This window comes from Drosophila tropicalis, unplaced genomic scaffold (assembly GCF_018151085.1).
Source record: "Drosophila tropicalis isolate 14030-0801.00 unplaced genomic scaffold, ASM1815108v1 contig_593, whole genome shotgun sequence".
NCBI lineage: Eukaryota > Metazoa > Arthropoda > Insecta > Diptera > Drosophilidae > Drosophila > Drosophila tropicalis.
In genome coordinates, this window is record NW_027173070.1 from 14,779,085 (window position 1) to 14,799,713 (window position 20,629).

Here is a 20,629-nt window from a genome sequence, read left to right on the forward strand (position 1 = left end):
TCAGTCTGGCAACATTAATTTAAATTGTGATGACATTTCTTAAAAGCAATAGAATAATTACAAGAAATTATTTTTATTAAACAGAGATTACCAATTTAATTTGTCAATATATTATTAACTTATTCTAGCAGACAAAACCTTATTCCATATTATCACTGAATTATGCACAATTTCTTTAATTTGTTTGCTTTCTTTCAGTACTACCCCCATTGGTTTCGCCAGTGTAATTTCATTGCCACAAAATTATGCAGTTTTTGTCGTTCGATATTATAAACATCCGTTACAGACTTTATAACGCGATCATCATTGAAGTGACTTTTTGGTGGGGCCTCCAACAGATTTCCTTTGGCAAACCATTTCAAGTCCGTAAAGTGTATTTTAACTGCCGCCCTCAATGCAGCTCCGCAGAATATTGGCTTTCGAAATATCTCATACATATTCTTTTTGCCATATTTTTCCCGTAACGCATCAATGGTTTTATCTATTTCTGGCTGACGGCAATGATAAATACACCAAAGTTTACGCTCAGGTTTTAGAACATCTTTAACACTGAGAACACCAAAGTATTCCAATTTAGATATATCACACTTTGGATTCTCTGGAAGGGGTTTCATATAAAATACGTAACGTAAATGCCTTTCAAATTTATCCTCAAAATTGTACTCGCTGTCAGCTGTTGAAGAAACAAAATTGTTTACTTTGTTTTGATATTCACTGAATAATTATTACAAACCTCTAGTTTCCACAGACATATTGTTATTGACTTTGCTTTAGTCCTACCACCGCACTTGAATCTACTGAAAATCCTCGCTGGTCTTCCCGTTTTATAGTTAAAATATATTGTTTAATTTCAACAGCTACGCAATAATTTGGCTTTTGCTACAATTTTTACAATTTCACAATAAAAGCTCCACTGTGTGTGTGTTTGTAGCTTATCTGTACCGATATCGATAACGGTATTATTATGGATTTTATGTAACGACTTTTCCTAGGTAAAATAGCACTAAAGTCGGCCAAATTACAACAATATAATTCAGTAGTTGCTGAGTAGACCAAAAAAAAACTCAAACTATAAAAAAAACACGGTGCAAATACATTTCCAACTCAACCTACAGATAAATAATTTATTTATTCAGTATCAAAATGAATCATCTATAAAGCTTTAAAACATACATATGCGTAAGATTTATACATACATCCACAAAAATTTAATTGTACTCCTTAACTTTTAACACTGAATCGAAAGACTTAAACGTTCCTATAACTTTTGCAAAAATTGTCAGTCTTTTTAATTGATTTTGGGAATATGTAATTTAAAATGGAATAAGTCTAAGTCGAAAATGAACTTTTCCAACGACTTAAATAATCATTCCGCCCTTTTAAATAATCATAATATATACGCCTTTCGGCATAATATAAATCAGTAATAACTCTTATAACTTTCTCATCGGTGTAAGTGCTTTGTGGCGGGGCTTCCAATATGTTTCCCTTTACATACCATTTTAGATTGGCGAAATTCGCTTTTACCCTACCCCTAAAATCAGCCCCACTATAAATCGGCTTGCGAAACAACTCATACATATTCTTTTGGCCATATTTCCTATGTATCCGATCAACGGTATTATCAATCTCATCAGAGCGGCTGTAGTATATGTACCAAAGTTTACGGCGCGGTGCTCGAACATCAGTAAGACTTAATACTCCAAAGTATTCCACAATTGCTATATCACATTCAGTGGGACCTTTTTTGGGATTCACATGACACATTCCTCTCATATATTCCTCAAGTCGATCGTCCAAGTTAGGGTAGAGTGCAGCCAAGTCTGTGAATTGAGTATAAGTAATAAGAATTTTAAGCAATTTGTTTTTTTACTGTGTCCATACTTTTATTTCCTTGTACAGCTTTAGCTTCTTTATCATCTTGTTTATTTTCTGGCATTTTGTTTATTCCTGAAATGCTAAACCTCTCAAATGAATCTGCTATGTTTTGCTTTTACTGGGAAACTGAAGCTTTTCATCAAATCTCCACTGGCTTTTATGCCATTTTTTTGTTTCGTTTTTGTTTACAAACAATTTCACATGGCTTGCAATAAAAGCTCAAGAAGATTTCGTCATTACTCGAAAACGTAAAATATCGATAACTACAGTGTGTGGGAGGTTCCCGAATTCGATTCAGAAGCTTAAATATATGTAAAAGAATAGGAATTTATAGAATATTCAATTTGATTTGTAATCTGAATATTTGTTTGCAGAACCGGCAACAAGTGACAATTAATTAATTAATCTTTTTCCGCACGTAATTTATTGTTTTCACTGTATTACTTTTAATTAAATTAAATATTATTTAAAAAAAAAAAAAGATCTCACAAAATGACAGTCTTTATCATAATTTAAAAATATGTAAGTAAAGGGTTAAGTTTTTACGTCGAAAAGAATCTATTCCACTAAAACAAATAATCATTCCGTTCTCTTAAGTAATCATAATATACATATACGCCTTTCGGCATTATATAAATCACTGATAATTTTGATTACTTTTTCATCAGTGTAAGCATTTTGTAGCGGGGCTTCCAATAAATTTCCCTTTGCACGCCATTTTAGATTTCCAAAATGTTTTCTAACCGTCGTCCGTAGATCAGCCCCACCACAGATCGGTTTGCGAAACAACTCACACATATTCTTTTGGCCATATTTCCGATGTATCTGATCAACGGTATTATCAATCTCATCAGAGCGGCTGTAGTACCTATATATACCAAAGTTTACGGCCTGGTGCTCAAACATCTGTAAGACTGAATACTCAAAAATATTCTACAGTTCTTAGATCACATTTCATAGGAACTTTTTCGGGATTCGCATAACAGATCAGCGATCATCCAGCAAACCTAAAATAAAAATGGCAAAGAAAGAGTTTAAGCAAGCTATCTAAAGTGTTTGTAGTGTGCATACTTTTATTTGCAACAATAGCTTTGGCTTCCTCTGCTTTTTGGTTGCTTTCTGTCAGTTGCTTTAATTTTTTTTGTTTATATAGCAAGTTCTGTATACGTTTTCAACCTATTTCGTCATTGACCGAAAGCTTAACATATCGATAACACCATAAAGTGGTTCTCAATTTTGATTTCGCAAAGTTTTCTACATTGAATACTTGTATTTAGCATAGTGCTAGAAAATTTAAATTAATTGTTAATTCAACACAATTGTAATTTGTTATAGGTTTAATAAGTTTATTAAAAAAAAAGTATTTATATTTACGACTATATATGAGACTGTCCCTGTTTTCATTTTATATATTTTTTTTGCTTGAATCAATTTAAAAGAATTTCGATTTCATTGTAGTAGGAATAATATCAAAGATTAAGTGTTGGAACAGTCATTCTCCTTTTTACAAATTCTACTCCAAGATAATGTTTCACATAATGTCTACGAAAAAGGTGCAGAAATTAATTGTTTAACTCCAGAATAATGTTTGACATACGCTGTGTTTGTGTCACGGGACGATTAATATCATTTGACTTAGCCTACCAGTTAAAAGTAACTTAAAATAAAAACAATTCATTTAAGAGTAACTCTGCCCTATTTCAAGGAACAATTTCCACCACATCCTCAACCTCGCCTTTTATCTCAGTTTCCAAAGGAAGTGCATTGGTAACATCGGGCAAGATGCTTTCCTCTGGTTGAACTGATACTTGATTCACAACAAAAAGATTCGGCGTGATATTGGGAGCGGCGGGAACTGTAATTGGAGCAGCTGGTGTTATGGGTTTATTTTTTTGTTGAATTAGAAATCTTGTCAATCGCAGGGCTTTTAGTGATTGCTTGCGGCGTAAATGTTGTTGATGGCTTTTGAACGGACGGTGGATTAAACGATATCATTTTCCCACTACCAATATTTTTTATACTGCGAATGGTTGGACCTGTTTCCTCAGGAGTTGTCCAGTGGGCTGGCGGAGTCATCGTTTTGGCAACAACCTGCAAGGGAAATAAATTAAATTCAAGACTCAACGAGTCGAATGAGTTATCCTTCCGATCCTACCTTTTTGTGGGTAATTGCAGTGGCTCTGGCATTTATTTTATCTGCCGGTGTCGACAATACCCGGAGATCTTGTGTCAGCTGTGTGGGGTTAATTGATGTGGTTCTGGTAACCGGCAATCCCTTTGTTGCGACATTTTCTGAGGGACGCTGATAGCCGATGATGTTGCGATCCCCGTCGTAAAGGGGGATGCTTGCTGGCAGTTTCCTCAGAGTGTTAGGAGTGCACTTACTCAGAACTGAGTTGCTTACTGGCGATTGCGTATTGGTCATTGGTGGGACTGGCATTGATGTCGCTGGGGCTGCCATCGTATTTATTTGGTACGATGGCACTGGGATGTTACTATTCGTGGCCCTATTAAGATAATATACATAGTTTTCGAGCAGTTTGGTGCCAACATCCACATCTATGGGCAATAGGGTGCTGGTCTTAACAATTTCTTCGATTGTTTTCTGACGTTCTGCAACTGTCATTAAGGTGGCACGCCTACTTAGTTCTTGCAGCACCAAGTCAAACAGCTGGACACGACTTTGTAGTTCCACACGCTGCTTATCCATAGGACAAATGGGTGGCAGTTGAATTAATTCTCTTTGTCCCAATTGAGACGCACTGGAGGATCCACTTGGAAGCGGCAAACTTGCACCCGGAGGCAGTAACTTTTTAGTTAACGTTGTGCCTCTTGGCAATTGTCTAGACAAGGCGTCAATAGAGCTTACTGGAGGTTCAGGAATTGGAGCCGGTGCGGGAACGGGAACTGGATTCTCTGGTGGCACTGATACCGGAGCTGATGCATCACTTGTCACAGGTAAAATTGTGTCTGGTGTAAGCATGCCAATTTGAATGGTCTGGCCGGAAAAAGGTTTACCATCTTTGGCCATCTCTGCCATCTTTGCTCGCACCTTGTTAGGTATATTTTTGTCTTGCTTAGATATAAATTTCGTTGATATGACCATATACTGTGGCAACTCCAACACTGGTAATTCAACTTTGTCGTGTAAGCGCGTTGGATCAATGGCCCGCATCGGTCCATCCAAATTGGGACAGCAAAAGTCAAGACCAACAGCTCCATATGAATGCTGATATCGCATTGGATAAAGAAAGGAGAACATTTTTGTACTTCCAAATGGAAGCTGGCCAGCAGCAGCACCGCCACCAATTGACGTGGTATTGTTTTGATTACTAGCCGAAGGAATCGGAGCATTAAATCTGATAACCTGCTGATTGGCATGGGACGCAGCTAGTGTCGCTGTTGGTGTGAGGTCTGGGGAAATGTCAACATGTTGAGATACTGGATCTACGACAGGAATATCTTCCGCCTCACTCTTGACCTCTTCCCTCGCAGGAGTTGGTTCGGGTGGAGGCAGAGTTTGAACTACTTGATCAATTTCATGTAACGTCGGCAATGCTGGCAACTGCTCGTCGATTGACCGAGCGGGGGGAACCTGGGGGGGATCTTGGCTTAAATTTGTGACATCGGCTGCAGCTTCTCTGTCTTTGTTCTCACATTCTTTTTTTTCTTTTTGCTTCTCTTGTTGTTGTTGTAGTATTTGATGCTGTTCGTTAATCCAATTTCGGACAATGTTACGATTAAGACGAATGCGACAATGCCGGAAAGTCCGAACTTCCTTGACTAAATTAACAGATGGATTTGGATGAGCCACTGTACTTGCTGTAGTTTCTGCTGGCAGCGGAGGCTGGGTTATTGCTGCGGTTATCATCACTGGAAAAGCTATATTCACGTGCTCTTCTTGAAGACGATCATCATTCTTATTCTGCTGTACCTCCGTCTCTTGTACTTCTTTTTGCTGCATATCTGTTTCCATTGGTTGGACTTCCTCCTGTATGTTTTGCGACTGATGCTTTTCATTCTGATTTGTTTGCTCTAACTGCACTTCTTTTTGTTGCACTTGCTTCTCTTGAATATTCTTCTTGGCAAAATGCTTCTGTACAATCACCCCCTTTTCATGCGACTCAGTAGTTTTATTTTCTTCATTTGGTTGTGCCTGTTGCTTTGCCCGTTTAGCACTAGTTGCTGCATTAGCTGGCATTTTACGTTTTCTGGTATAGCCATGATTTACAAGCTCTAAGTAGGGAGTACTTAGATCTTTTTGCGAACGACGAGAATTCATGCGCGGGGTCACAGGAAGTTCTTGGTCTTCCACTTTTTCAGATACTAGCTGAAGTCCTGTATCTTTATTTGGGACCTTACGTTGTCTTTGTGGCGTTGAAATTGGTGTTGCAGACAACGAACGATTGCAACTAGACGATCGTGTTACGTGTGTAGCAACAGAAGCAACAGTTTTTCGCAATTTCTTTTCCAACAGTTGATCCTTTGACGCGTCCATTGAAGATGAAGCAACTTCTGTTTCCAAAAGAACTTTTTCACTGCCATCACTGGACTGCTTCTTGTCCTGTGACTTGCGCTTACTTAAAATTAAGCTCTGATCTAGAGATTCCGGAGTTTCCACTTCACTGTCCTTTATTATTGTGCTGCTAGAATTCAACTTTTGACTTGGTCTTGTCAATGGTAAAGATTTTCTCGCAATAGTATTAGACAGGGGATCAGTTTTAATCGCACCTTTACGAGCTTTAGCTCCTTCCGATTTACGTGAAGTCAACTTTTTCTTAGATGGATCCTGTTCAAGAGATTTATTCGAAGATACCTCTAATTCCAACTGTACCTGTGGCTCTGACAACTGCTTGACAGGGAGGGCAACAACTGTTTTATCTGTTTTGGGTACCGCATCAGCGCCCTGTTTCGCCTTGGCCATGGGTTTTGTAGCAGGCGCAATAGTTTCTTCTAATCCAGTTTTAACTTCGGACTTGCGTGGCTCAGTTTTTTTTACTCTGCTCCGATTGGGCTACAAAATTATTGTCGGGAATTTTAGCTGCATTTAACAAGTTTGCTTTTTTAGGGGGAGCAAGTGGCGTCGTCTTCTTAGGAATACATTTATTTTTCTTGCTCACTATAGTGGATGCAGTAATGTTTTTTCTTTCAGGTATCGTACTAGCCACAGGCAACTCAGCCTCGACCTCTTTGGCTGGTAAAACACTAACCGATATGTTCACTTTTCTGGGAGCTGCTCCGACACTGGTGTGAGCACTCTTGGTTTCCTGAGATGGCAATGTTGCGTCGACTGTCGGTTTCTTCGTTAATACGGTAACGTAGCTCTGTTCATCTGAATCAATTTTTTTTGGAGGCCAACGATTTATTAACATCGTCAGGCTTTCGCAGGCTCACATCTGATCCCAGGACAGTTTGAATCATTGGTTTTTTAATGGACTCTGTGGATGTTTCAGCATTTCCGCGCGTACCACTTGAGAGTGTCTTCCTTTTTGCAATAGTTGTAATATGTCTCTTTTCAATGGTCTTCATTTCAGCATCTAGCTTGGTGCGTTTTTTGTTAGGTTGCTCCGCTTCATTCACTTGCTTGCGACGACGTCCTAATATCAAAATTAAAAGATTTTTTAGTGACTAATTTTAAATAATAAAGGTCTACAAACCTTGATTCTTTGCAACTGGTCTCATATCCTCTTTTTGTTGTTCTAGTTTCTTTTGTTTGGCAGCTACTTAAGATATAAGATAAGAGAAAAGAAAAATTGAATGAAAGAAAAAAATATAAATAAAAATTAGTTTTTTTTAAGTACAAAAATAGAGTATTTAAGAAGGTATTAACCATCTAACTGGCTGGTTTCCTCGTCGTGCGTGACACCTGTTGTTTCTGAGCAGCTAATTATAGAGCTTTCCGAGTGAGCAAGAGCAACCTCGTCAGTGGGATTGCAATCGATGTCATGTAACCTTGTGTTATTTTTTTCGGGAGATTCCTGGTTAATGATTGGAGTCTCCTTATCTGTAAATTCTGTTAGCGTTTGGTTTGGTTTATCCGAATCCTCAGATTTTTCAGTAGAACAATAAATAACCGGGGATTCGTCAATAGAATTCAATTTGTCCGCAAAACAATTTGGCTTTTTGCCTGTAATCAAGCTCCGCCGTTCACCTTTTAAACAGGTTGGTGTTCGTTTGACAAGAACTCGCAGCTTCCGGCAGGTACCAGATGTGGGCGATAAGGAGGTGCTGGTATCCGTGCTTAACGTAGACGTTGAAGACTTGGGGATTTCTATCTTTGCAGACTGAAGAGGTTGTGTCAATTCTTGGGAGTCGGCTACTGGAACCGTTTGTTCAACTAATACAGACGTTGACGATTTGGGGATTTCTATCTTTGCAGACTGAAGAGGTTGTGTCAATTCTAAGCATTCGACTACTGGAAACGTTTGTTCAATTTCTATAGCTGCATCAACATATTTTGGTCTATATTTCTTTTTCCTTTTGCCAAATAGGGATTTCTTTTTCTTGACAAATCGCAGTTTGGTTGTCCTCGCCGTTTTTAATGATACATTCTTCTTCGTCGACACTGATTCATTAATATCCATAGAGGATTGTGAACTCATTGGGTTTTCTACGACAAGTGTTTCTCCATCTTCAACTTTAGTCTCATTTGGTTTATTTACAATAACAGAAGGATTCGCATCTTCGAAAACTGTTTTCTCAATTGGTTCTGTTTCTGAAGTACTTTGTGTTTCTTCTACTTTCGTAATATTATTTGTTTCTCTTATTTCGGTCACAATTTGTGCAACTTCTTCAGGTTCAGACTCTAAGTTGGTATTATCTGCATTAACATCGGTTTCTTCGTCTACTGAATGTAACTCATTATCCGCTGGCGTTTCCTCTATAATGGGTTCTGGTGGACACTCTATTTTAGTTTGTTTCTTCAGTTCGGTTTCTTCATTCAAGATTTGTTCATGTTCACTTGATTTCAATGTAATTTCGGTAACCAGTTCTATTTCTCCAACGACTGGTGTTTGAGTCAATTCCATTTTCTTGTTCACATCAGCCTCTATTACATCAACATCCTCACTTACTTGTGGTACGGCGTCTGGTGAAAAAGTTGTTGTTCTTTTATCTTTGCAACAGATTTCTTTGCTGCTTATGAGGTTTGTTTCCTCTTGCGTTTGTGTTGGCTCTTCCGCGGAAACGGATGTTTCCTTTTTAAGCCTTGATTCTCTACTCGAATCTTGACTTGTCTCCTCTGCAGCAATCTCATAAGCAGTTTCTGTTTGGACCAATGTTTTAACTAGTGTTTCAGATTCGTTGTCATTTTGTCTGCTTTTCTTTCTACCAGATTTTAATTTAGTTTTTCCTTCAACTGGTTTAAAATCAGAATCTCCTATCACTTGATCCAAAACGTTTTTATTCTTCGGTCTAAGTCTTTTTTTTTTCGATTATGAAACTCTCAGAAGTTTTTACTTCAACCACTTCGGGTCGCTCCGTTTCTACCTCCGTATTTGGTTTATCACTGACAATTTTATCTTGTTCCAAATTTGGTAAAGTTGACTCGTGAACGGGTTCTGTTAGTTCTTCATTCTGAATGGGTTTTATGCTAAAATCTTTCTCTGTTTTATCATGTGCTGTTTTTTCAAGTATATCCATTTCTAAATCATCTGTAGTTTGCTGCTCGAGGTGCGAGTCGATATTATTATCTTGTTCGCAACTGGATTTAGTTGACTCCTGCTCGAAATGCGAGTCGATATTATTATCTTGTTCGCAATCGGATTTAGTTGACTCCTGAACTGGTTTTATTATTTCTTCTTCCTGCATAGGTTTTATGTTCTCATCTTTCTGTATTTTTTCCTGTGTTGTTTTTTCGATTGGATTCACTTTCAACTCGCCTGAAGATTGCTGTAAGAGATCCGAGTTGACATCCTTAACTATATTTGTCTCATCAGATATTGTGGTTTCTATTTTTGTTTCTATATTTTCTCTATCGCCACAAGTTTTCTTTTCAACCAATTCGGGAACCGCATTTGATTGTGAACTGACAGTTTTTTTTGTTTTTCTTTTGATGGCACTCTTTTCCTTAGATTTTTGATTTTCTGTTCTCGATTCGGGTTGATTAGGAATTTCCGAATTCTCAGTCGATTCAGCTTCAATCTCTTTACGATTTCTATTTGCTGGCTCTCGTCGACTGGATCTCTCCGAACTTCGTGTTCGTTCTCCAATTTGTTGAATAGAATCACCGGCTTGAGGCAACTCTAATATGGCTTCTTCCCTTTTAGTACTACGTGTTATTCTTTCCGCAAAAGTAGATAGTGGTGATGAAAACTCTTTATTGTCTCTTATAAACTTATCTTTACTACGCTTTTGTGTACTTCGTGTCTGTTTATCAATTGGCGATTTATCTCTTTCAATATCAGAAGTAGTGGATGCTGACGATTGTTCACTCGCCAATTTCAAAGAATCATTTCTTTTTCTATTCCGTATTGATGAATTTTGCTCAGTGATTGGAACTGGAGTTTCAATTTTTGGTATACGCCTGGAACTGCGACTTTCATTTGCTTGTGCTTGCAATGGAGTTGTTGCGACTTCATGTGAACTAAGTTCAGACTTGCGATCATCAGAGCGCAAAGCTCTTCTTTTAACAGATATTTCTGGGATAGCTCGAAGCGCCTCTGTAGTTTCCTGTACTGGTTTTAAGTCTTTAGGAACATTTTTAATCTCTGAGATTAATTTTGAATCCTCGATGGGAATTTCGTTCTGCGATTCCTGAGTTTCTACTGTTGCGGGTTCTTCTACACGAACATCTTTGGCGGTTACTTGACTTTCAGTTGCATTAACAGTCTTTTCTGTGAGTGCGCTATCCTTATTTGCGTTCACTATTTGTGCTTGCGTTTCTAGAGAGTCTATTGTCTCGGTTGTCGTAGTTTCATTCATCTGCTTTGCGAGAGAAATATCCTCATCGGGGTGATTCTGTCTGTTTTCTTTCGCCAGTTCCAATTCGGTTTCGGTATTATTATCTGGTTTGGTTTCAGATGATTGAATTTCAATTTCTTGGGGTCTTATTTTCCGTGGCCTGCCACGCTTTCGTTTTATTGGCGCGTCTGTTGGCACGGAACAGGATGCAACTTGTGTCTGCTGTGTAGTATCACTTTGATCTGTTGTGACTGATAAACTTTGTCTCTTTTTCTTAAACCTGCCCCTTGAGTTACGCTTTGGAAAAGCGGAATCACTCTGTGTGCGTCTCAATTCATTCGCCTGTGATGGCACACACTTGTCCAGCTGATCATTTGAATAAGTTAATTTTCGTACATGATGATGGGCTAATGCACATGATTTAGAATTCGATGTGCTAGGATGATCGTCGGACATATTTGATCTCGAACGAATACTACGCCCTTTCGAACCCGAATGCCGTTCATACTCAATTGTTCGCTCATTATCAATTTGCATTATTTGCTCAGCCAGATCAAGACTCATGCGCTGTACAGATTCGAGGGTTAGGCTATCGTTTAAGTTGTAGGGCTTTTCCTTAGGTTTTTCTGTTGAGGAAGCTGTCTCTATGGAATCCCTATTCTCCTCTGGGCCAGTAGCGACGCCTTTATCGACTGCGAATATAACAAAAAAATAATCAAAATGGAAATTTTTTTTGATTCGGCCAATAAAATGCACAAAAACAAACTTACCCACTGACTCGCCCGACTCTATGGCGCCATGCTTAACCTGTTCCAATGAGTTAGATGGAGATTTCTTTTCACCTGAGCGACATTTCCTGACACTACTCAGTTTTTTATATATCGGTGGAGTTTCAGCTTTGCTTAGATTATTCAAATAATATTGTAAAAGTTCACTGTCGCCGCACTTTGAAGTCTGTTGCAGCTGCGGCTCTGTAGCTGTAGTCTGATCTTGCTGCTCTTGCTGTACCGCGGCGTCTGCCGGGTCGTCGTCTTCAGAAACAACAGGTGTCACAGTGTCTGCACGGTTTTTAGTGTTTGTACACATATTATGAATATTATCAGAGGGTTGGCAGTATCAACTAGTAAAAACGGTTCACTTACCCGCTACCGAATTGGTTCTGCTCGTATCTGTTGATAAATCAATGATGGGATTCGATATGTCATCGTCTTCCTCATCTCCATAGAAATCCGATTCATATTCATAGGATGAGTCACTATCGGTACCATCTATGTAATCTTTTAAATCTACCGAAAAGACATGGAACTAAATATCAATCTTGTTAAAGACTCTTAAAGCCGCAACTTACTCAGTGGATCTGTTTTTGGTTCACGCTTATTAGGCGATAAAGATGGTTTTATGGGTTTTACAATGGTCACAGCTTTGTTTCGACCGCTTATGTTGCCATTGGTAGGTCCTCCTGATCTAAACACATCCGAAGACCTTTTACTTTTGGCTTGTTGACCGGTACTTGATTTGGTCGACTGGGATGAGGTGGACTTGGCTGAAACATTGCCCCTATTACTATTACTAGTGCTGCTATTGCTAGTTTTTTGAGGAAATGACTTTTTTGGTTTGGTTGCACTACTCCTGTGAGTCGGACGCATCAAAGCTTGACCTAAATGAATGCAAACAAAAAAAGTGTTTTAAAAACATTTAAAATATAAATTGTTTCATAAACGCACTTAAGTCATCAATTGAATCAAGGGATTCGTAACGTTCACGTCTCTTATGGGCTTGAGTTCCTAGATTTGTTTTTCGATTGAATAAAGCCTCTAATGCGTCGTTGGACTCATCACTTGACGAAGGGGACAGTGGTGAACGCCTACCCCTTCCCTTAGAATTGTCTACAAATCACAAATAAAACTTTAGTAAACTCAAAATGTATTAATATTGATTGAATTCGTACTTCTGGAAGGCAGCTCATCATCAGTAAATTTGCCATGGAACAACTTTTGGAATATATCCGCATCAATGGACGATGAATTAGTCGAATCCGATGAAAGACGTCTGCGGCGTTGTGCAGATCCAAGCGCCGACGCCGCCGAAGTTGCCGCCGCTGACGCACGCGAAATGTTTTTGTTAATGCCTATATAAGCATTATTTATTGATTGTACACAAAGCGAAACTAATTTGTACAGTCTAACTTACCTGGCATCACTAGATCTTTATACTCATCGAGATATTCTATATCTTCCATGTTATGTGTATATGTTCTAAGCGTTTTCGTTCGCGTCTTTTTGATTTAGCGTGGTTTTCTTCAATTATTGCATCCACTTCATATTAAAAAAATCCATGCACTTAGGACGATATCATAGCTCGCACACTAGGCCAAAAAAAAAAACACATTTAACACGGCTTTAAATGCAATTTTTGCTGTCGGATAGCATAAATTAAAACGCAGCGAAAAGAAAGATGCACAATACACACAATGTTGGTCAGCGTCCATAATCAGATAAGCAGTGTTAAAAATGACAATCATGAAAATTTCGCTGTCCAACACTGTCAATCGATAAGCCGCAATATTGAAAATTGATGCTGATAACGAATGAAATACCGGCTCTCTCAATTTAATATTGGAAAATAATGAGCAACTATCAGTTTAATACAAAAATTAAGAGATTTGAAATGAAAAGTATGTATTTAATATCATAATACATAATTTGTATTTTTCAACCGGCTATCTATGATTATGTGAAACTGCAGCAGTTTCGTCTTCTCGTTTACTTTAAACATTATTGAACATCATTGATAAGTTGCAACAAGCTAGGTTTAAAAGGTACAAGCCTTTATATGAGGGTAGGCACAATTTCACCCAAAATGTTGACCCATTCTCCGCTAATCTTCTCATTTAAACCCATTCCTACCCAATATTAGCTTTCGGTCAAAAACGATTAGTAAAGATAATGGTTGTTTTTGTTTTTTTAGTAGTTGGGAAATCTATGCTTGGTTAATCGGTTTGAGAGACTTTAACGCAGATTTACAGGCGTTATTCTCACTTTCAAATACTTCAAAAATTTACTAAATTAGAGCTTCATAATTAATGTTTTATTGGAATACCTTGTTGTTCATTGGCATTTTTTGTCTCGCTAGAAAATACTTTTCGATGATCATACAAGAATGTAGCGTTTTGATAGCGCGGGGCTCATATCATTTGCTAATCCTGTAATTTGGCTTATCCGCAACTGATTACATGTGGGATCTCAGAGACATGCCCGAGAATATCGACCACTTCATAAGGAGGTATCCAGATCCAATTCAAAAATAGTCAACAAAAAATGCATACTTAGAAATTTAAAGGGAATTTAACGCATATAAACCTTAAAATTTTAATCTTTTAAAACGTTTGGTGTAAAATAATAAAAACTTAAATAAAATATTATATTGTGTGGGTGTTGATTGAACTTAAATTTAATTCCAAATTACTGCATTTTTATGTAATCACATAATACTAATGTCAATTTGTTGTTTGTATAGCTATATATGCATATATTTATATGTACTACAATTTAATTCATTTGGTAGCATTATCTTTGCTTATATCTCCCTGGCTAACCCACATTAATGTAATCGTTTCATGGACGTAAATTTTTAACGTTGCTTTGTATGTTTGCTTCCGGTACGTATTTCTGTATGTACAAGTACAATTTACAACAATTTATAACATATATCTATGTATACATATATATAAAGTGGTTAACGGAAAACAAAACTGAAATATTAAAGATTCCGCTGACACTTCAGTTTTGAAATTCCATGAACCAACTAAATCGATTTCTTGGCATTTTCAGATCTTTGTATTATATACGAGCTCCCTAAAACGTACATTGAAATCCCTCTTACCCAAAAACCTTCAATCACCTATCTACCCGAAATTTTTTATTTTTACACATGATTCTCGATTGTTTTGTAAAAACTTGAATAATTTGGGAGAACTTGGTTTGAAATCAGACTGCGCAAAGTTTGTTTGTAAAAAAAAAAGTTTTAAAGAGTTAACTAGCGTTTTACAAAGACAACGACGGCACAACAACTGGCGGAATGGCATCACACTACTAGGATATGCCATTTTCCAATGATTTTGCCGCCATTTTCCGGTTTAATCATCCAAGAGCCAAAGGGGATCTAGGCGGGGGGTGGCGGCGGCGTTGCAGAATTCGCAGTGTTGGCTATAGCTGGTGCGGTTGTTCCTGATGCTGTTTGCTGTGGTTTATTTGCTGCTTGTGGTGGCAGCTGAAGCTGACGTCAAGTGCCCAGTAGTTCACGCTGTGGCGTATTTTGCAACATATTGGCTGTCTTTAGGTGAATGCTGCAAGTAGATTGTAAATAATAAGATGAAGTGTTTTCCATTTATCAATGTGGCAACTCACTTATTGTCCTCCAATGACATGGTTTCCGACGAGGCAACTGAGGTACCTGCAAGCGAACTTCTTAGTGAGTGCGTGTCCTCGGGTACAGTAAGCGTAACTATATAATTTGTTTGGTTTTTTGTTTTTTTAATTATATTGTTTTTGTTTATTTAATGGATCAATTTGAGTCAGAAACCAATCCCAGTTCGTCGTTCAAGGTGATGGAATGAGCCAATGCGTAGAGGAAAATTTGCATTTAGTTTTTCAGTGGACAAAATTTTGAAGTTTAGTGTTTAAATGTTAGTGAGTGGTGTTTTGTGAGGTGCAAATCGGTATAAATTATTAAATAACATTTTCTGAAAGATCGATTGCGCTTAATATTAATTATGAAAATGAAGAATTATACATATTATCAACATGCTCATAGTTTTTCAGTACAAAATCATATTTATTTCTTGTGTAAGTGTGAGAGTGTGATTTGTTTCTACTACAAACTACAATTTTAAATTTGGCTTCAACATAAACTAAATTTCTTTAGATGAGTTTCGTTTCGTTTCTTGTACAAAGCAACAAATTAATTATTTTGACATATATATATATATATAAATATATATAAATATATTGTATAAAGAAATGCAAAGAGCAAATTTAGCCTTAAAGCAAAGTAAGTATAGATTAATAATATATATGGTTATCAAAAAGTAATTAATAAATTATTTCTCGTTGTACGCAATTACAAAAAAAGGAATCTGTTTGGAATTGGTAAGGATTGGAATCTTAGGAGTAATCAGTGAATGGAATACATATAATAATAAGTAGTTCAGTAATTTTAAGTATATAGAATAATATCAAAAAACGAGTGAGAACAGGAAAAATCAGAAGAACGAGATAGCTTCGACAAATCCGAAGATGCAGGACCCTTGCAAGTACATTTCCTTAATTAATAAAGTCATACAATTTCACTTTAAATTGACATCTTTTAAGCCCATACGATATTTTATACGAAGTCGTCTGCAACAAAGGGCAGTTAAATGGCAGTGGCTCGGACAAACTGACTTAGATATTATGGAATCTGTTTAGAATTAGAATTTGTTGTAGTTGCAAGCGTATATAATAAAAAAAAAAACATCATGTTTAACAATCAATCATACATAATGCCTAAAGGATTTTACACAAAAATTTCAACTAAACATACGTATTTAATATAGAACTAAGATTTGATTAGGGTTGTTTTAGCATTGGCATATGCGTTTTGCAAATAGCGAAATAAACAAAATCAAATAATAAAGAAAATACAGAAACTAAAAACTATAGACGTGTGTTCTCCACGCTTAATGCATCATCATCATCATAATCATAATTATTATTAACAGCAGCAGCATCACCATTTTGAATCGCATCCTTGTCTTTGACTTGTCCATTTTGTAGGATTTGTATGCTCTGGTGATATCGTTGCTCTGCTTGTTGCTGATGATAGTTTGTGTTTGGGGATTTCATATGCAACGCCTCCAAGGCCTGATCCAGATCAAGCCGCTGACGACTATCGTTTTCGCTGCTATAACTATGACGCTTTAAACCATTGGACAGGTAATGATGTTGTTGATGCTGCTGGTGTAGATTGTGGACACTCTGGCTGCGACTGTCTGGCTCGATTGTACTGGTGGTAACCACAAAGCCATTGCTATAAAGCGAGTAACTGCTAATTGCCGGCGATGTGGCTAAGCTAGTGATACTCTGATAGGTTTTCATTGAATATGCATCACCTATGATTAGAATTACACAAGTATGAGAGAAGTACAAAGTCTGTATTTTGAGAGTTGAGTATGTATGGGCCGTTTAGAAACCCAGGCCAGCAAATGGTGAGCAGTGATGGTACAGCGGCGGACAATTTCATGTTAGGCAAATGTTACACATGGAACTAGGCAGGACGTGACAATGGTCTTATACTAGTTGGGTTTTTTTTTTTTTGTTTTCTTTGTATGGTACATATCTTATTAATACGAATAGAATTTAGGTTAGAATTGTTGATATGGCAATCAATTTTGATATTGAATGGTTTATAAAAACATTAAAACGTCTTGGATCGAATTATTGTGAACTTTCACAAAGGACAAGTTATTTTGTTAATCATTACTGGTTTATTTGAATCGCTTAAATTTTTTTAGTCTTGATAATTTATCCCCTAGGTGATATCAACAATCCTAATGTTAATTTATAAATATATATACAGTTTCGTTTGTTAGAATTGACCTAAAAACCATCTAGCTTCCCCCACCTTGCTTATCTTTTGTAACATCTCAACATTGACTAATGTCCGAAATATAATTGGGCATTCATTTCTCAATTTATTAGGAGAATCGATTCTTATTCAAAAGAATTTGAATTATAAATTGCTATACAAGTGTTTTGGCTTGAAATCACAGACCAGAAGGGCGAAAAAATCTAAATTATACATTATTTATATAAAAGATGTAAAATAAAAGACAAAGAACAAATAAATACATATGCCAAATAAGTATATCTATTTACATAAACAATAAACAACAGTGTATACATAATACAATACCAACGAAAGACAAAACAATAATCAAGAACAAGAAAATCAATTTGAAGTTCATTTTCAATTATACGTAGTTGTAACTTGTTCGTATATTTTTTGTTGTATAAACAAATGAATTATAAATTGTGATTAACTTGCACCACACAAATTAAACTACAGTTGTTATTAGTTGAAGAAGCAAGCAATATTTGGTTAATTAGATTATAAATAAGAAGAGAAGTAAGACAGATCGATCTGCCGATCGATTAGATCTTCTACTTACCCGTAGCGCATTCAGATGTCTCATACGACATGGTCGATTGTACATCACCGGCATTTTGCTCTTGTCTATAAGAAATTATCGGTAAAGTAAACATAAGTCGAGAAATATAAGAAGTTATTTATTTACCTTATTATCACATCTGTTATGACTTGCTTCTCTGTATCCGTATAATCATTACGTCTGCGTCCAATTTTCTTTTCGAAATCAGCCTCGACAAAGTCACCCAATGTGCGCGTAGGAAACTCATTGGACTTAGCTGGCGGTGGCTGATCTAATTTCAAATCTTTCAGCTTTTTCATAACACGCTCCAAGGCCTGAACCGCATCATCATCGTTGTACCCAAAGTTCTTATGCAATTTGACTTGCAAATACTCAATAATCGCATCCATATCCTTTAGCCGCAGCAACTCATCTTTATGCAGATATAGAATGGTAATTGCCATGGATAAAATAACACGATCCCCATCCAACAGAAAAATATCCCAGACACGCAAACTGAGACTAAAGGGAACCTAGAAGTAGAACATAGTGATGAATAGATTTGCTTAAGGATGGATTCGTATTGTCGTTTTATACCCTTTCAACAAAGACAACGAAAAACCATTTGATTGCATACAGTAAGGCATCCACATTGTGTTTAGTAAAATGTTTATGCAGTTTTCGCATTATTTTGGACAATATACGATCATGATGATCAATGAACCGCGTCAGCTTAGGAAAACCCTCGATAAACAGACCGTGCATGCCATATTTCTTATCCGTTATCAGTGCATTCAGAGCCCAGAAGGCCTCCTCTTCATGCATGTAGAGAAGCAGAACACCGGCCACACAGGCCATACCCTGGCAGTAGCCCAATTCTGAATTATAAATGCTATAGGCATTGAGCACATTAAACAGGGAGCATTGTTTTACACTGTAACGCTCCCTGTAGGCAAGATTATCGCGAAATTGTCGATTCACATCGGCATCAATTTGTCGCGTTTCCGTGGAGTACTTTTTGGCCAATTGCAGCATCCGGGTGTACACCCCCTTGTGTGTGGCCATGGCCTGATCCACATTGAGTAACAATTTCCAAACCGACCAGCGCACTTTATCGGGTATACCCTTGTATACACGCTTATGCAGCTTCTCTGGTGCAGGTGGCCAATGACTGAGCATTTTCATCCATTTTTTATCCCGCTCCAGTTCAATTTTGTTGCGTTGAACTTCTTGAGAGTCGCGGGTATTGGGCAGGCGGGAATCATGCATAAAGCCATATCTAAGAATGTACAAAAAGATAAGATTGTGATAAAAAATGATGTTGTCAAAATTTAAGACTCACTTGTCAGTTATGTGATAGATCTCAAATTTAGGATTTTCCCAAGGATCAACCACATTGTTCGGATCCAGACCAAGATCATAGCGCCTGAAGATGTCCTCGCGCTCATCCTCTGCACGCTTTATTAGGGCCTCCTGCTGATCACCATCCGTCATCATGGGCTAAGGGGGTGGAGGGGAAGCAGGGTGGAGACGGTCAGTTGGGGAGCGGCTGCTTCTCGGTTTCTGCTTATTTGACTCACTTGGCGATAGCGCGAAACTGTTGTGTATTTTTTTTTGTTTTTTTTTTTTTTTTTTGATAAAAAGACAAAAGCATTTATGTTAGCATATCAAAAGCCAAAGCACACGCTCAAACAACACACACACACACATGCAATGAGTGCAAGTCAATCGATTTCACTGAGAGATTCTTAGGAATACCCTTGCCAGCGCCCTCTCTCCATCACCATCGCCATCTCTACTTGCCTACCACACCGCCGCTTCAATGAATGACGTGATATTCAATATTTAAATATCTCGCGGTCACAGCATCAACATTAAAAATGGAAAAGAGCATGAGAAGCAACAAAAAGAATGAAAAACGCCCCCCGTTCATGCTACTGGTAGATCTGAGGCAGATGGATCTAATGTTTAATTTCTAATGGCATGACCTGTGACATCACACATTTCCATACATATCTGATATTGAATATATTGCTATTTAAATGCTAAGTGCTCTAGATGTTTTTTTATTTTTATTTTATCTTCATCTACTTCCTGTTTTTGCAGCATTTTGTTGTTGTTGTTGTTGTAATATTGTCAACACTAACCGACACTCACGCACACACAAACATACATACATCTACAATGCTAACACACACGCACACAATCACAAATTACAAAATAAGAAGAAAGTTTTCACTAGAAAATGTATTTTCTATCTAGTCTCTTGCTTTTCAACTAATTTCTCCTAAAACCTTCATCTTTAAATCACATTAAGTTTTTTATATACCATTTAATTTTGTTTTTGGTATTTCTTTTAAACAAATACACAAATTAAACAATTTTCGTCACTTTCTTTTGCTTTTTGTTGATATTTTTAACCGATAGATTGAGTTATCGATAGTCTAGACAAAATGGCCATATAACATGGCATTAATCGTAGGGGTTGGTAAATGAGAATATTACAAAAATTTAGCTTATTTTCATCTTAAAAACCAAAAAAAAAAAAAAAAAACAATAACATATAAGCACAGATAGTTTACTGAATTAAAAAAATCAACAAACATGGAATATGGATAAATTAATGTCATGCCATAGCGGCATATTGATAAGTAAACAATTGTT

General features: G+C 37.1%; 3 protein-coding genes and 1 pseudogene across 4 annotated transcripts; all 4 read right to left on the bottom strand.

Moving 5' to 3' along the window:
* Nucleotides 1-67: 67 nt before the first annotated feature.
* On the bottom strand, nt 68-2,109 carry LOC137578125 (uncharacterized). Its single transcript, XM_068291773.1, has 3 exons — nt 1,885-2,109; nt 734-1,823; nt 68-673 (listed from the first exon to the last, which is right to left on the bottom strand). The coding sequence occupies exons 1-2, from the start codon at nt 1,937-1,939 to the stop codon at nt 1,330-1,332; spliced, it is 549 nt and encodes a 182-aa protein (XP_068147874.1). The 5' UTR covers nt 1,940-2,109; the 3' UTR covers nt 68-673; nt 734-1,329.
* A 212-nt stretch (nt 2,110-2,321) lies between these two features.
* On the bottom strand, nt 2,322-2,836 carry LOC137578176 (uncharacterized; annotated as a pseudogene).
* Nucleotides 2,837-3,203: 367 nt separating this feature from the next.
* On the bottom strand, nt 3,204-13,251 carry Su(var)2-HP2. Its single transcript, XM_068291826.1, is given in 14 exon segments — nt 3,204-3,810; nt 3,812-3,969; nt 4,034-6,892; nt 6,999-7,145; nt 7,225-7,475; nt 7,536-7,601; nt 7,709-9,291; nt 9,293-11,471; nt 11,550-11,837; nt 11,922-12,065; nt 12,128-12,436; nt 12,504-12,665; nt 12,728-12,907; nt 12,970-13,251. Coding segments are annotated over 14 exon segments (8,607 nt in total). The 5' UTR covers nt 13,019-13,251; the 3' UTR covers nt 3,204-3,578.
* A 1,433-nt stretch (nt 13,252-14,684) lies between these two features.
* On the bottom strand, nt 14,685-20,428 carry RN-tre (Related to the N terminus of tre oncogene). 2 transcript variants are annotated; one of them, XM_068288745.1, is made up of 7 exons: nt 20,295-20,428; nt 19,308-19,562; nt 18,563-19,244; nt 18,113-18,498; nt 17,987-18,051; nt 15,186-15,282; nt 14,685-15,124 (listed from the first exon to the last, which is right to left on the bottom strand). In XM_068288745.1, exons 2-7 carry the CDS (start codon nt 19,460-19,462, stop codon nt 15,061-15,063), a joined length of 1,449 nt encoding a protein of 482 aa, XP_068144846.1. In that variant the 5' UTR covers nt 19,463-19,562; nt 20,295-20,428; the 3' UTR covers nt 14,685-15,060. The 2 variants fall into 2 exon arrangements, with proteins under 2 accessions (XP_068144846.1, XP_068144845.1); XM_068288744.1 differs by lacking the exons at nt 14,685-15,124; nt 15,186-15,282 and adding an exon at nt 15,592-16,927.
* Nucleotides 20,429-20,629: the final 201 nt, after the last annotated feature.

Coding starts and splice junctions, on each gene's coding strand:
- RN-tre (XM_068288744.1), bottom strand. CDS start 19,462: ATGATGACGGATGGTGATCAGCAGGAGGCCCTAATAAAGCGTGCAGAG. Junction 19,245..19,307: donor ATCTATCACATAACTGACAA/GTGAGTCTTAAA, acceptor GTACATTCTTAG/ATATGGCTTTATGCATGATT. Junction 18,052..18,112: donor ATAACAGATGTGATAATAAG/GTAAATAAATAA, acceptor AATTTCTTATAG/ACAAGAGCAAAATGCCGGTG.
- LOC137578125 (XM_068291773.1), bottom strand. CDS start 1,939: ATGCCAGAAAATAAACAAGATGATAAAGAAGCTAAAGCTGTACAAGGA. Junction 1,824..1,884: donor AGCTGTACAAGGAAATAAAA/GTATGGACACAG, acceptor CTCAATTCACAG/ACTTGGCTGCACTCTACCCT.